This window comes from Mirounga leonina, unplaced genomic scaffold, assembly GCF_011800145.1.
Source record: "Mirounga leonina isolate KUSES-001 unplaced genomic scaffold, KU_Mleo_1.0 Mir_170, whole genome shotgun sequence".
NCBI classification, from domain to species: domain Eukaryota; kingdom Metazoa; phylum Chordata; class Mammalia; order Carnivora; family Phocidae; genus Mirounga; species Mirounga leonina.
This window is the reverse complement of record NW_023270433.1, coordinates 31,598,610-31,614,696: the sequence shown is the minus strand read 5'-3', so window position 1 is coordinate 31,614,696 and position 16,087 is coordinate 31,598,610. Positions and strand designations below refer to the sequence as shown.

Below are 16,087 nucleotides of genomic sequence, written 5' to 3'. Positions count from 1 at the left end.
GATCCCCCTGCCAGAGTAGTAAAGGAACCTGCTGCCTTAAGCCTACAGATCTTCCTCTACTTACAATGGGGTTAAGTCCTAATAAACCCATGGTCCGTTGAAAATATCCTAAGTCGAAAATGCATTTAATGCATCTAACCTACAGAACGTTGTAGCTTAGCCTCACCTTCCTTAAATGTGCTCAGAACACTTACATTAGCCTACAGTTGGGCAAAATCTCCTAACACAAAGCCTATTTTATGATAAAGCATTGAATATTGCATGTAACTTAGTGAATACTTACTGAAAGTGAAAAACAGAACAGTTGTATGGGTACAAATTATTGTAAGTGTATGGGTTGTTTACCCTCATGATTGGGTGGCTGACGGGGGCTGCAGCTAGTCGCCGCTGCCCCACTCAAGAGAGAGGATCATCCTGCATACACCTAGCCCACAAAACAATCAATTTCAAAATCTGAAGTACAGTTTCTATTGTACTGACTACATATTGCTTTCATACCATTGTAGAGTCGAAGTCATAAGTCAAACCGTCCTAAGTCTGAGATCATCTGTATGTACCTTGAATTATAAATGGGACCCCAGTTAAAGCCCACCAGGCAAAATGCAGCCATGCCTTCATCCTTCTGGCTGGTACATAACTGAGGTGGACAAGGCTTATTTCACAATAGCATCTCAGTTTTCTTTTCTTTTTTTTCAAGGTAGATATACTTTATATATTAAGCATGCAGAATGTTCTTCCACATCTTTCTTGAAACCTGACTATATCTAGACATCTTTTTATTTTTTACCCATTTTAAACAAAGACATGAGTACTCAATCTATTCCACTTTTCTCTCTGCCTTTCTTCTTCTTTTTTTTAAGAGGGGGAGGGGTGGGGAGGGGCAGTGGGAGAAGGAGAGAGAGAATCTTAAGTAGACTCCATGCCCAGCATATACCCTGATGTGAGGCTCCATCTCACAACCCTGTGATCATGACCTGAGCCGAAATCAAGAGTTGGATGCTTAACCGACTGAGCCACCTAGTCACTCCCCACTTTTCTCTTTTTTATAAGAAAGACAAAGTGTGTGTAATGGCAAATGATTCATAGCCTTGGGGTTGAGGAACAATAGGGAGTAGTGGGACTGTGGCAAAGTGGAGAGCACAGCCTTAACTGAAGGCAACAGCTCCTTTTCAATGCCAGTCAACTGTTGGCACAGGGAATGCGGCCCCATGTTGCCAGGTTTTCCAAAAATTTAAAAAGAATCCAGAAATCTAGACTTTAATGTAAAATCACTTAATTGTCCAATATTGCTAACAAATTTAATTTTGTGCTTGTCACCAGACAAGTCAAACAAAACATACCTGTAGGCCAAATTGAGCCAATGGCCACCAGTTCACAACCTCTGGTTTTAACAGTCAAATAGAACCACAGACCTATCAGACAATTGTAGTTGATATGGCTCTTTCTGAGCAGTATAGAAATATATTCTAAGTTTGAGTTCTTTTTTTTTTTTTTTTTTAAAGATTTTATTTATTTATTTGACAGAGAGAGAGATAGCGAGAACAGGAACACAAGCAGGGGGAGTGGGAGAGCGAGAAGCAGGCTTCCTGCAGAGCAGGGAGCCCGATGTGGGACTCGATCCCAGGACCTGGGATCATGACCTGAGCCGAAGGCAGACGCTTAACGACTGAGCCACCCAGGCACCCTCTAAGTTTGAGTTCTAAGGAGGTCAATTATATCTCCAGTTGATGTGATACTTTATAAGCAATAGAGAAATAGAGAACTAAGAAAGCAAATTCCCTATGGTTAGTAATTCATACTAAAATAAAGTATTCCAGCACAGAATGGCTGCTAGTGGGAGAGAATTCATATTCACAGAGAATACGAACAGATGAAGAAAGAAGCCTGAAGCAGACAATTTTGTTAGAATGTACTTTGCCTTGTGTGTTAATTCCACATGGGGCCATCCTAGCTCTAGAGCTGCTTTTGCTGCTGATGCCTCAGCCTCCTGAGGGCTGGGCTTGGGGTGTTGTCTCTCTTGCAGTCATGCCCCTTGCCAGAATCTCACCACCATCAACTATAGAAGTTAACATCCAGATGAGCATTATCTTGCACCAGACACTCTGATAAATGCTGTGTATCTCAGAAACATCCTCATCCTCCCAACAACTTTGTCATCTTCATTTTACAGATTTGCCCACATTTCATATAGCTCATTAGTAACTGAGCCAGGATTCACCAGGCAGCATGATCCCAGAGCCCCAGTTCATAATTCCTACCTTCTCTGGGACCTCTTGTTTGTTAAGGGGTCTGTCTCTCTTGTAACAGGGAATTCACCACCTTTAAGGATCTTCTGCAACATTTGAAGACCTTACCCATTCTCTCCTCTTACACGTCTTCCTCCTTGGCTCTTGGACTTGTCAATCTTTCACTTACTGGATAGTTGACTTGGTAAATTACATGGCCTTTCTGAGCCTCAGTTTCTCCATCAGTAAAATGGGGACAGGAGGGAGATGGCTGGATCAGATTTCTCAGCCTCTATCCACTGTAAATGTTCCAGGATTCCAAATGCTCAGGAAATACCAATGACTTCAAGGCCACATGCATACCCATCAATTGGCATGTCATCGAAGGTCTTGTCTCTGTAGTGTTACCCTGCCCACCATTCCAGTCTCCAACCCAGGAAGTCTTTATCCATTTGCTGCTTGAGTGTGCATCTCTAGGAGTACTGCCCTCCCCTCCCTCCTCCAAACCCCCCACAAACTCTCCTCAGACCCAGGGGCTGGATGAAGTTCACTTTCATCTTGAAGCCTCTCCTGCCTTCTGCAGGCCATGCTGCTCTCTTCCAGTTCTGAAGGCTGTTCACATGAATCCCAGCTATGTACAGATCCCGGAAACTCAGCCCTTTACAGGGGACAGAGCACCGTGGTGTGCAAGTTTTCTTATCGACAGACTCACAGTCACTCGCCCACCTCAGGACCATCATGTCCACTATACAGATGAAGAAATTAAAAAACCAGAAAATGGTAGGATTTGCTCAACTTTACTCTGTAGCCCAGGCCAGAACTGGATTGGAAACCCAGCTCCTGACCACAGGCTGGAGCTCCCTTCAGAGTCCTCACTGGCCGGGCAAGCATTAACCCTTCCGTGCCAGGGTGCTGCGTGTCTCCAGTGGGTCTAACCGCCTTGTCCTTGGGCCCGTAGTGTGACTGAGTGGTGAAGAGTATGGATGCCGGCACCTGTCCCGCATAGGCTGGGCATGTTTTAAACCTCGGCTTCCTCATGTGTGAAATGAAGGTCTTTGCAGCCCTTCCTTTCCAGGGCTGTGGTAGGGATTGAGCGAGATAACAGAGGTATAGGTACCCCTGCTTTTCAAAAGTTCACATTTTGCCGCTTTGCTTTTATGAAGGACCTATGGGAATACCTGTTTTCCATAACTGAAAGAAATCCGAAGAGGATTTTCACTTTTGCTGAGAAAAGGGGCAATGCGGTAACAGCGCTCCGTGTTTTGTGGGCAAGTGGTTATAGATGCGGCAGGGACCCCAAGCAGTGGGATCGGCCCCCACAAGCATCTCTGCATCAAGCTGCCCCTGCTTTGGACTGTGTCTGTGAGCATCTGTGCTTTATCTCCATTTATTTTGGGTATCGCTAGTAAGAAGTGTCATAAAGTATCAGAAAAGCCCAAGAGGGGTTATTTTGGGGGTCTGGGAACTCTCGAACATTTTTCCATATAAATTAATGGTAATTGCTTCTTCACTTTACACCATTTTGGCTCATCAAAGATTTTATAGGAACGCTCTACTTTCCGACCTTGGGGGGAACCTGTAAAGCATTTATTTAGCACAGGGCCTGGGAAATAATCGGCACTCAATAAATGTTAGCTACCATGTCCATCCCCATCCCATCTCTGGGGGCCTAACTGAAATTACTAGAAAGGAAAACCAGGAACTGAGTACAGTGCCATAGCCCATGGTGGCCCCTTGGTGCATCAGGAAGAGAGGCCCCTGGGGTTTGCCAAAGTTCAGAACTGTGCAGGTCTCCGCGGACCTCCGTGGTGCCTCCTTGCACCCCCAAATCTTGCTCTGCTGTGCCTGCTGGTAACAGTAACAGAAAGTCATTTGAGGGTTTAGCCAATGCCAGGCCCTGTGCTAAGCTCAGTACACACACCGGGGATGGCTTTTGGAGGCTGATCCTGGTTCACCTCTCCCGCATCATCACAGTGCCTGAAGTGGTCTCACCTGAGACTGTGCTCCTTCATTCACCCAGTGTTTATTGGCATTTCCTACCACCGTGTACTATTGTAGCCAGATAACAAAACAAATATACTCTCGCCCTCCTGAAACTTACATTCCCCGGCAGGGGGTGGAGGGGGCAGCAGGCAAGTTATAGCGCGAGGAAAACCTTGGCAGTATTAGATACATTTAACTTTTTTATTAGGATGATCTTTGCCGCATGTGCTTATATATATCACTGTACCCCTCAAAACGGGGCCACTTCTGGGGGGTTCGAGTGTCAGGCGTGCAGGGCAGGCACAGCAGTCAGGAACTCAGCCCCGCTGTGTGCTCTTGGACATTCGCTCCATCTCCCTGAACCTCAGTTTGTTCATCCGTCATTTAAGGAAATCACAGCGACTCCGGCCTCCCCGGGCTGCTGAGAGAATTCCACTGGCCCATGAAAGGAGACGTCGTCTGCGGGACAGCCGCGACTGGGACAGACGTTAGGGCGGGAGGGAGCCGCGTCCCGCTTACCCAGAGGAGCGCGGGCGCGGGGCTTTTCTCGAAGGTTACATAAGGCAGACCCGGGTGGCGGCCACGGCTCGGGAGCGCGCGTCCGTCGAGGGGGGAAAGGGGCGTGGGGACGGCAGCGGCGGCGGGGACCCCCGGGGCGTGAGTGCGGCGCCGCTGGCCGAGGTGGGCGCGGCGCGGCGCGCGGGTGAGCGCAGGGCGCGGCGGAGTCGGGTTTCAGAGCGCGGGTGACTCAGGGGAGCCGCGAGGCTGCCCGCCGCCGCCACTGCCCAGCGCCGCCTTTGTTCGCCGCAGGAAGGGCGAGCGGCGGCCCTAGCGCAGCCGGGCGCACAGTGCCTTCGAGGGCTCGGCAGGCCTGCGAGATGGCGCCAAGGTAGGACTCGCTTGCCCGCGCCCCGGCCCCTCGGCCCTCCCGCCCGCCTCACCTTCTCGCCCCCCGCCACTTCTTGCAGGAGGAACGCGCGCTGCTGGCGCCTGCTGTGGCTGCTTTCGGTCTCCTCGCTTCTCCCCGCTGTCACCCGGACCCGCTCCGCGACAGGTAAGCGACCCGGCCCGAGGGTGGCATCGGCTGCCTCCGCGCCGCGGGGAAGTTGGTTTGGCGGCTGGCGTGCCTGCGGTGCGCTCCTCATTCCTGGACATAAAAGGGAGTCCTCCCGCTCCGTGCGCTCTGGCGGTCCCGCCGCTTCCCCCGGCTGGTGCAGGGCATGTGAGGGGCGAACGGGAGTCCCTGACCCGCCGGGCGGGTGGCGCGCCGTCTGGGCACTGTGGAGCGAGGCGCGGCCCCTCGGATCGTGGGCACAGAGGGGCTTTGGAAGCCCAGTGACAGCGCCAGCGGCTCCGCGGGGACAGTTAGCTCCAGCTCACCCAGCGCCATGCGCAGGGCGTGCATGTTGGCTGGTTCATTGTAAGGGCAGGTCTGGTGCCCTCTCTGTACACAGGTGCGGGAGCGTGACCACCGGCAGGGACACCTGGCATCTTTGCCGCACAAGAAATAACGGGACTGCATTACTCGATGCCTAACAGTCCTGAGTTACCTAGGGGAGTCCCATCCATCGTGGGCAGTGGCGCCATGGGTGATGAGAAGAGCTAGGGGTGCGGAGCCAGGGGATCTGATCTTTTCTGTTCCCTGAGCCTCAGTTTCCCCACCAGAACCCAGAGGCAGGGGGATGACTAGTAGGGTCTGAGTTAAAATAGATTTTGGTTAAGGTGTGTGTTCAGGCTGCCTGGGCTTGAATTGTTGGCTGAGTTAGGTGACCCAACTCAGGACAATGAATTTCACCTCTCTGTGCCTCAGTTTCCCAAAAACGGGAATAATTAGACCACCTTTCCTCCTAGGGATGCTGTGACGATTAAAAGAGGTATTAGAAATAATAGGCTTTCCACACTGTGGCCTGTACTAGGCACAAAGTAAGTGGTAGAACTTTTGGGTTGATCCTTCAAATAGCTGTGTGAGCAAGCGATGCAAGCAGTTGACAGGACACTGAGGATGAGAGAGGCTTAGGAAGTGGCCTGTCCCAAAGGCAGGACTTGAGCCCAGATTCCTGGGCTCCCAACCTTCCTCCCTCGGCTCTTTCTCCTTGCCGTGTTGCAGAACTCTGTTGGCCCAACAGTAGCCTCCCACCCCTTTTGGATTTAGAAAATCAGTACTTAGCCTCAATAGAGTGTGTGAGAAGGGGGAACATCATCTGTCCCTTTGAAGGAAACTGACGATTGAGGGCGGCCTGGGTTAACTCTTTGTGTGCCAGAGGAAGCCTTGGACAGCCTAGACCATTGTCTCCTTGGGAACAAGACCCAAACTCAAAGGCCACTTTTTCCTGCCAGAGCCTCCAGCCTGGCATTTCTTGCAGATCAAAGGGCAGCTGGGGCCCAGTTTTGGCTTCTCAGCACCACGGCCCATGTCGAAATGTTGCAGTTTTGCATGTGATAGAGGGTTCTGCCAGCACAGCGGCAGAGGGCAGCTTCATGTTTCGTGGTCTTTCGTGAATTTTGCCATAACCCCCACCTCCCAAAAGGAAGAAGATTCTGGAGAAAGAGACCTTGGTATTTCTTTCTTCTCCTGTGTTTGAAGGCTGGACCCCTTGATGTCAAGTCAGTTGTCAGAAACAACACAGAGGAAGTCCTGTTCCCATCCATAACGTAAAAAGGGAGTGCCAGGAAACCCTCAGGAGCTGAAAAGGGCAACGAAAGAGCCACTTGCAACTGATGGGTATTCAGAGTCCCTCTGGGCCTCTGCAGAGACTCTTCCTAGGCCTGTGAAATATCCTCCTGCAAACCAAATTTTGCATGCAGTTTAATCAGGCTAACACTTATAAACAATGATGCTTTCAGGCAGAGGTGTGAGCAGGTCTGGGTTACCTTCATCCAGTCCTCAAAATCACTCCAGGAGGCAGGGACTGGGACTGCTATTATCTCTGTGCTTTAATAAGGAAACCAAGGCCCAGTGTCTCAAGGCTTCTCAGCTCCTGAGGTTTTCCTGGCCTGCCCTGTTTAAAGAGACCCTTGTCAATGGGACCGTGTCCTCCACACTGATCCTTGTGCCCCTAACACATCATGGCCGAGCCAGTAAAGTTACAGTGCCATTGGAGGGGCGCCTGGGTGGCTCAGTTGTTAAGCGTCTGCCTTCGGCTCAGGTCATGATCCCAGGGTCCTGGGATCGAGCCCCACATCGGGCTCCCTGCTCGGCGGGAAGCTTGCTTCTCCCTCTCCCACTCCCCCTGCTTGTGTTCCCTCTCTCGCTGTGTCTCTCTCTGTCAAATAAATAAAATATTAAAAAAAAAAAAAGTTACAGTGCCATTGGAATACCTGCTATTTTAGCAGATAGGCGGGGGCAGTGGTTCTACAAGTAATTTGTTCCTGCTAATAAAATCCTTATACGTGCAAATTACTTACTTTTCTTTAAACTGTTTTACCATGAAATATAACCTCCATGCAGAGAAATGCACACAGGAAGTACAGCCCACTGATTTATCATGGAGCAAACATCCATATAACCCAGGTCAAGAAATAGGATAGCCCCAGAAGCTCTCTTGTGCCCCTTGGCTGTGATTATTCCCTCCCTGCCCTCAGAGGTCACCATCACCTTGACTTTTATGGTGATTGCTTCCTTACTTTTTAGAAATAACTTTAGTACCTGAGCATGTATCCCCAATTTCTACAGTTCCACTTGACTTGAGTTTGAACTTTACACATGGCGTCTTTCACTGAATATTAAGCTCTGAGATTCATTTATGCTGTTGTATGTGGCCGTAGTGAATTTATCTTTGTCGCTGTGTAATTTCCCACTGGTATTAATATGCTGTACATTATCTGTCCATTTTTCTCCAACAACATTTGGGGCATTTCCATTTTGGCAGAGACAGCAGTGTGTTTCTAAACATTCTCGTACATGTGCCTGGTGCACAGGGGTGCGTATTGCTGTTGCTTCCATATCTAGGGGTGGAGTGCTGGGTAATGGCGTATGTAGCTCCTCCAGCTGAACAGACAGTGCCCGCCCATCTTACACAATGGTTGTACCGAGGCACACGGTCGCCAGCCGGGTATAAGAGCTCCCCCGTCTTCAAATCCCCGCCAGCACTTGGTCTTGTCACTGGGCTGAAATTTCAGCCCTTCTGAGGAGTACATAGTAGAATCTTACTGTAGTCTTAACTTATGTTTTCCTGATTATTAAGTTGATTGCCTTTTCATATATTTATTGGATCTCTGGTTATCCTGGTTGACTTTTTTTTTTAACTGAGGTGAAATTCACATAACATGAAACTAGCCACTTTCATGTGTACCATTCGGTGGCAGTTCATACGTTAATATTGTTGTACAGCTGTTTCCTCTGTCTAGTTGCAAAACATGTTCATCACTCCAAAGAGTGAAAAGCCTTATTTCTACTAAGTAGTCACTCGCTGTTACCCCCATGCTCACCCCACCAGCCCTTGGCAACCACTGATCTGCTTTCTGTCTCTATGGTTTTGCCTATTCTGACTATTTCATATAAATGGCATCATATAACCTGTGTCTTCTGAGTCTGGCTTCTTTCACTTAGCATAATATTATTGAGAGTCATCCATGTTGTAGCATGTGTCAGGACTTCATTGCTTTTTATGGCTGTGTAATATTCTACTGCGTGGATAGAACACAATTCATTTATCCATTCTTCCATTGATGGGGACATTTGGGTTGTTTCCTCCTTTTAGCTATCATGAATAGTGCTGTTATGAACATTTGTGTACAGGAATTTGAGTACTTGTTTTAATTATTTTGGGTCTATACCTAGTAGAACTGCTGGGTCCTGTGGTCATTCCATGCTTAGGTTTTGTAGAAATTCCCAAACTCTTTTCCACAATGGCTGTCCCATTCCACAGTCCCACCAGCAGTGAGCAAAGCTCTGATTTTTCCACATCCCTGTCAACACTTCTTATTTTCCATGTTTAAAATACAGTTATCTTAGTGGGTGTGAAGTGGTCCCTCCTTGTTGTTTTGATTTGCGTTTCCCTAATGACTAATGACGTTGAGCATCTTTTCACGGGTTTGTTGGCCATCTGCAGATCTTCTTTAGAGACAAATCTGAATGCTCATCAGAGCCAGTTTGGGATTTTCCTCTAACCATCTCACTCTCGCTCATGTCCGTCTGATGTGCTTTCCTGAAGGGAGAGGAGTGAGGAGGAGTCACACCTGAGATTTCCAGTCTCTGGCCTCTTGCCTCCATGGCCCGTACTGAGCTACTGTTGCTCACGTACTATTAGAAGTTGTGTTGAAGATAAATGATTGTAGTGTTTGAATTAGTGGGTAAACTTTTCGGTTTTGTAGAAGGTGGGGAATGCCCTTGGGAGCATCCCGTGCTGTCTGTGTGTTTTATGGCAGAGCGTGAGCTGAAAACTGGCACATGGAGCCACTCACAGCTTCCCATGACAAGTTGGGATTTTGTAGTCTCTTTGACTTTGCACAAGATGTGAACTCATCGCCCCCTCTAGGGCACACTGCCTTGCCCTATGTTTCTCTTTAAGGCCTAATGCTACCTCCCAGCTTACATGGTAGAGGCATCTCTCCAGATGAGCTTTCTCACCACTGAATTCCCCATGACCTTCATCTGTCTCCCCCGGCACCAGCCACTGTCCCCCCTCTAGTGTCAGTATGTTTATTTGTCTCTCTTTTCCGTGGGAGCACTTTGAGAGTGTGGGTCATGCCTTGCTTGTCCAGAGTTAGCCACTTGGACTTCAGCTGTTTTGTCATTATTATGAACGGTGCTGCTGGGACCATCTTCTGACAAATGGCCTTTGTTTTCCTTTTGTATTTTTTTTTTTTTCCTAGATTACCCAAAACAGAACAGACTTGCCCATTAAAGAACAGAAGTAGTCGGATAGGTCTTCTGTATTTATTTATTTATTTTTAAAGATTTTATTTATTTATTTGACAGAGAGAGACACAGCAAGAGAGGGAATACAAGCAGGGGGAGTGGGAGAGAGAGAAGCAGGCTTCCTGTTGAGCAGGGAGCCCGATGCGGGGCTCGATCCCAGGACCCTGGGATCACGACCTGAGCCGAAGGCAGACACTTAACGACTGAGCCACCCTCCCAAGAACAGGCACCCCAGTTCTTCTGAATTTAGATGGATCTGTCTTAGATACAAATTTAATCATTCTCCTTCCTACTTTAATTGCTGTCACTGGGTTCTTACTGTACCTAAGAGGGGGTCATGCTCCTTGCTGCAGAGGGCCCTTTGTGGCCTCCCAGTCTCTCCAGTTACATAGAGCTCCCACTGACTTGGGCTCACACCATACCACTGGTAGCTGGTGGAATAAGACATACGATGACTCACCTCTGTGTCTCTGCCTAGGCTGGTCACTCTTTGAAAATACCTTTCTCCTTGCCCATCTGGCAGCCCACCATTCATCCTTTACCCATCCTCTCTGGGAAGCCTGTTGGTTGTCTTTCCTCTGGGCTGACACGATCAACCCATCCCTCAGTCACAGGGCTTCTCAGATGGACGGTGACCACTGATGATTCTTCTGCCTTCCCTACTACACAGGAATCTTCAAGAGGCAGGGACTGGGCCTTTCCAACTCTGAATCCTAGAGCCTAGCCCAGGGCCTGGCGGAGTGAGCACTCAGCAAAAACTCTGTCAGTGAATCAAAGAGGGAATGAATGGGTAGGTCCAGCTTATTTCCTGGAGACAATGTGCCAGCTTACCATGTCAACTGTAATTGTAATTCATCTCGATTCTTCCACAGCTCTGCCAACTGTGGGGTAAGCATGGCTGAGTAATGAGGGTACATTATGGGGCTTTTAGGTTTTTTCTCTTTAGTAACTTTAATAACTAGTTAGGAATTGATGCTAATGTTATTTTGCTCTTCATCTTTTTTTTATTATATGTAATTGTACAGTTTGTTGTCTAGCTTATCCCCCCTCACTTTATTCCTGATGGCCTCCATTTTATCAAAAGTTGTTACATGTATCTTTTCTCTGCTCGCTAAATATTGAGTTTATTTTCAAGGTTTCTTTGAATGTCTACAGCTTGGCCTACTTAAAATGGACCGTAAATTAGGTTAATTACATAGATTACGTAGCATGTAATCTGAAGTCAGTTTTTTTTCAAAGTGGTATCCAGGATTCCCCAAAATACTAATTAAGATGTGAGTGATTTACCCATCGTTGTGTTGCTTTTGGTTATCATGTAATTTTTTTTCTTGAATGATAGAAATTTTTTTCTCAAATCTCTACTGTTGGTCCCTTCTTGTGCCTATGTGTGTGCCTGTTTTTAAAATCTCACATGGTCTTGGGGCGCCTGGGTGGCTCAGATGGTTAAGCGTCTGCCTTCGGCTCAGGTCATGATCCCAGGGTCCTGGGTTTGAGTCCACATCGACTCCCTCTGCTTGTACACTCTCTCTCTCTCCCTCTCAAATGAATAAATAAAATCTTTAAAAAATAAAAAATAAATAAAATCTCACATGGTCTTGATAATCACTGCATTGTAATATGTTTTAAAATCTGGTAAGGGAAGTCACCCCTGTCTCATTCATTAGGCCATATATTTTTTAGTACAGATTGATTTATCATAGAATTTTCTCATGATATGATTGGGTAGTGAGAGTGTTGGAGTGGTGGTGGGCAAGTGAGGGTTATCAAAAGGGAGGAAATCTTATAATCAGATTCAGCTGAAGATACTAATGTGCAATAAGGAGAATGAATGAGCAAATCAAGTTTCAAAGTCAGAGCAGCAGATCATGGGGCCTGAGTTACTACTGTTGACACAGAGCCCAGGGGAGCAGAGATGCGTCAGAGGTGTTGGGAGGATCAGGTTTGCTGACTGACCACCTTCCTCTGCTCCACCCCAATTCAAGAGAGAAAAAGTCTAGGGTTAGAGCAGAACCTGGAAGAAGGTCCAGACCTACTATTGGGCAAGCTTTCATGAGGGAAGTGTGAGACCAGGGTCACCTAATGAGTGCATTCCACTCCTTATCCCCATCAGAACTCAACTCAACTCAATTCAACTCAACCCAACTCAACCCAACCTAATCTAATACAACCCAACCCAACCCAACCCAATTTTATCCAATCCAATTCATTTTGCAGTTGTTGCATGGCATGGCTGACTTGAAGGGTTGGACAGGGAAGAAAACTATTCTGAGGGTCCTGGTATCACCCTCAAATGAGCAAGACCCCTGACTTCAGGTATTTGGGGAAGCTTGGTTAGAGTCTGATTTGTAGGGAGCAGCCTTGCCTTCAGCATCTCCAGGAGTCACCCTTCCACCACTGAGGGATTTACATGGGGCCCAGCTTAAAAGCCCCCTCTACCACCAGGAGGGCTTTTTCAACTACTCTTTCCACGAAGTTGAAGTCTTTGAAAAACCATCGGCCCTGTTCTGTGTTCTGGCTGCTATATAGATGTATACACTTAGAGATATATAGATTTCTGTCTTCTCCCCATATTTCCTGACCGCCTCCTCTCACAGAGGTCTCTGGGATGGGTGGTGGGTGACTAAAAGGATGCACTGGACTGAGGACCCATCCTAGAGTGACTCACAGTTCAGTAGTAGAAACCAGCGTGCTGCAGCCAGCTTAAATGCTAGGGAGCTTATCCTGTGTGTCCTAATGCGGGTGCAAGCAAGTCTCTGCACTACCAAAGTAGGGATGTCTATTTCCACCAGAAGATGGGGCGGGGCGGGGGCGGGGAGGGAAGCAGGTTTTGAAAGAGGAGCTTTATTTTTTCAATTACATTAAAAAATTGATAGTAAAATTCATAGTCATTGTAAAAATCTGGAGGGGGGGAAGGAGTTTACAAATGCCACATATTCTCTCATGACTCAGCGATTAATGTTGCCAACATTTGGTGGACAGTTTTTCAAATATTTGCCTAAATATGCACATAGGTTATAAAAAGAATAGATCATTCTGTACATTGTGGTTTTGTTGCTTGGCATTTTTCTTCCCTTCGTCATCATCTAAACACTTCCTCTGGAGCATCAAATACTGTTCCCTAACATCCTTTGTCATTGAAATAGTATTTCAACGTATGTACGTCCCATAATTAAACTAGTGCCCTTTTATGCCTTGAGACGGTTTCTGGTTGTCCGCTGCTATAAACACTATCGTGATGACCCCATTTATGCAGCTCTGTATTTGACCTTTTCTGCAGTTATTCCCTAGCACAAATTCCTGAAGCAAATTGTTGGCTCTAGTGCGTGCCCATTTTTAAAGCTTCCGTTGCATTCTTTGGAAAGCCAGTGGTGATTGTACTCCCTGTAGCAGCATACAGGATGAGCTCACCCCACCTTTATCTGTTGCTGCTACTTCTCGAATCTAAGGGGAGACAGGGTGCCTGGGTGGACCAGTCAGTTAAGCGTTTGCCTTCAGCTCGGGTCTTGATCTCAGGGTCCTGGGATCGAACCCTGTGTGTTGGGCTCCCTGCTCAGCGGGGAATCTGCCTCTCCCTCTTTTCTGTCCTCTTCCTCTGTCCTCCCCCACCCTTGCGCTCTCTCTTGCTCTCTCTCTTGGTCTCAGATAAATAAATAAAATCTTAAACAAAACAAAGGGAGAAAGTGACAGCAGGTAGAGGGACAGTGCTGCATGACTGCCCCATATTGCCCTTAGTTGAATGGAGTTGTGAATCCTTCCTCCCTTTTCCCCTCCCGCTTCCTTCATTCATTTTGCACATGTCCTGTAAGGGCTGGAAGAGAAGAGCATCTTTCAGGAAATTGGAGTTCCGGAGGTCAGGTTGTAAGGACCTTGGTGGTTCTCAACCTTGGCTGCACCTTAGAATCACTTGGAGATTCAGAACGAACCTGTTGCCCAGCCTTCCCCACTTACAGGATGCTGAACTCATCCGGGGTGAGGTTGAGTCATTGGCAGGTTTTTAAAAGCTCCTGGTGTGATTCTGGAGTGCAGCCAGGGTTGAGAATAATTGGTGCAGCCCAAAGGCCTCTTTTCCAACGTGGTGATCCTGAGTCCCAGAGAGGAAAGTACCTGCCCATGATTGCAACACAGGAGGGCAGAGCCGGCACTGGATCTCAGAGGGAGCTTCAGGGGGTATAGTTCAGGCAGATGAGCTCTGGAAGCCTGGGTCTTGGGTTCAGATCTCAGCTCTGCCACTTCCCATTGAGCGACCTCTCTCTGCCTTATCCTCCTTACCTGTAGATTAAGCCAATAATAATTCCTACTATGAAGAGTAAGGAGGTGAGCATTGGGCCTGTAATTGGTGACCCGTTCAGTACCTCCTTCCTTCCCTGCTCCCACATCACTGTGGGTTCCCTGAGGGTAGGAACTCTATTTTATTTATCCATGTTTCCTCAGCATCTGACATGGCCCCAAACGGACACAATGAGCATTTGAATACATTAATGAATGAATCATTCAAAGCCTGAGACTGTGGAGATCTGAGCAAACACCCAGCATTATGAACCCTTGACCATAGCAAAGTCTGTGCATGCTTCCAGCCCTGCTGGGAGACCACCTGCAGCCATCCTCTGCGATGGATGGTGTGGGGACCAGAGCGGGGGTGGAGCAGGGACCTGGATATAATAGATAGGTCGGGGATAGCATACATGTCACCAAAGGAAAATGAAGGTCCGCTTTTTGGGTGCTGGAAAGTTATAACCATTCTAGAGTAGAAGTCCAGAGAGCCCAGACGCTGGTGGACAAACTGAACCTAAATTCATGCAATTTCTACAGCATCACATGCACAACTCCATCTGAAGGTGGGTCAGTGAGCTGCTTCTCCCCTCCCAGCCGTACATCTTAGTGACTGTCTTCTTCCATCTTTATTTTCAGCACGTAAGTCTGTCTCCCCCCACCCTTCAGTGCATCCCCCACCTGCGGCCAACAGTGGTCTTCTAGCTTCTTGCTACTCGGATATATTCCGAGGACCAGCAGCATCAGCAGCATCCCCAGTCCCACCCACAGACCCAGTAAATCAGAATGCGCATTTTAACAAGATCCCTGGTGATTCATGTGCACATTACAGTTTGAGCAGCGCTGTAACACCAACTCTGATCATATCACCCCTGCTTAAAGCCCTTTGTCATCTTCCCGTGCTAGCCACCTGTGGTGGGTGGTCATGGCCCTCCAAAGGTGTCTGCATCTTAATCTCCAGAGCCTGTGAATGTGTTCGGTCACATGGTGTAGGAGAACTAAGGTTGGAGATGGAATTCAGGTTGTTAATTAAAAGAAGGTGAGGATCCTGGATGACGCAGGTGGGCCCAGCATAATCACAAGGGTCCTAAAGAGTAGAAGCGGGGGCAGGAGAGGAGGTCGGTGAGATGCAATATGGGAAGAACTTGACCGGCCTTCTTTGCTGGCATTGAAGACACAGGAAGGGACCATGAGCCAAGGAACACAGGTGGCCTCTAGAAGCTGGAAAAGGCAAGAAATGGATTTTCCCTTAAAGCTTCCGGAAAGGAACACTGTCTGTTGATACCTTACTTTTTATCCGAGTCGAGTAAGACCTGTGTTGGACTTCTGACCTACAGAACTGTAAGATTATAAGATGTTTTTTTTTTTTTTTTTTTGCTGTAAGTCACTAAATTTGTGGTGATTTGTTACAGCAGCCATAGACAGCAATGACAACACTTCCTAGCATTGGCATTTGAGACCCTTGACATCCCACCAATGTGCTGTTCTGGCCTTGTCTCCCAGAATATCCCTCCTCACAGCCTGATCTCAAACTGCACAGCCTCCAGAGTGGTTGGGATCTGGGGGAGGGCCACCTCAAGAATCTAAACTTGGGACCTTCTCCCCTCTACCCCCAGCACCTAGCACCTTGCCTGGCCCCTGGTAGGTACTCAGGCAATGCTTGTGAAACGAATAACCTGGTGGAAACCTGGTACATTCAGGTGACCATCAGCCATGGAGGGGCTCCCCTATCTTCAGGAGGCAAAGACAG

General features: G+C 47.9%; 1 protein-coding gene across 1 annotated transcript in view; it reads left to right on the top strand.

Moving 5' to 3' along the window:
• The first annotated feature begins 4,907 nt into the window (after nt 1–4,907).
• Nucleotides 4,908–16,087, top strand: part of COL15A1 (collagen type XV alpha 1 chain) — a 103,381-nt gene continuing 92,201 nt past the window's right edge. The window contains exons 1-2 of the mRNA XM_035016219.1: nt 4,908–5,097; nt 5,177–5,262. Coding sequence (XP_034872110.1) covers nt 5,087–5,097; nt 5,177–5,262 — 97 coding nt within the window. The 5' untranslated portion in view covers nt 4,908–5,086. The remainder of the gene's footprint in view (nt 5,098–5,176; nt 5,263–16,087) is intronic.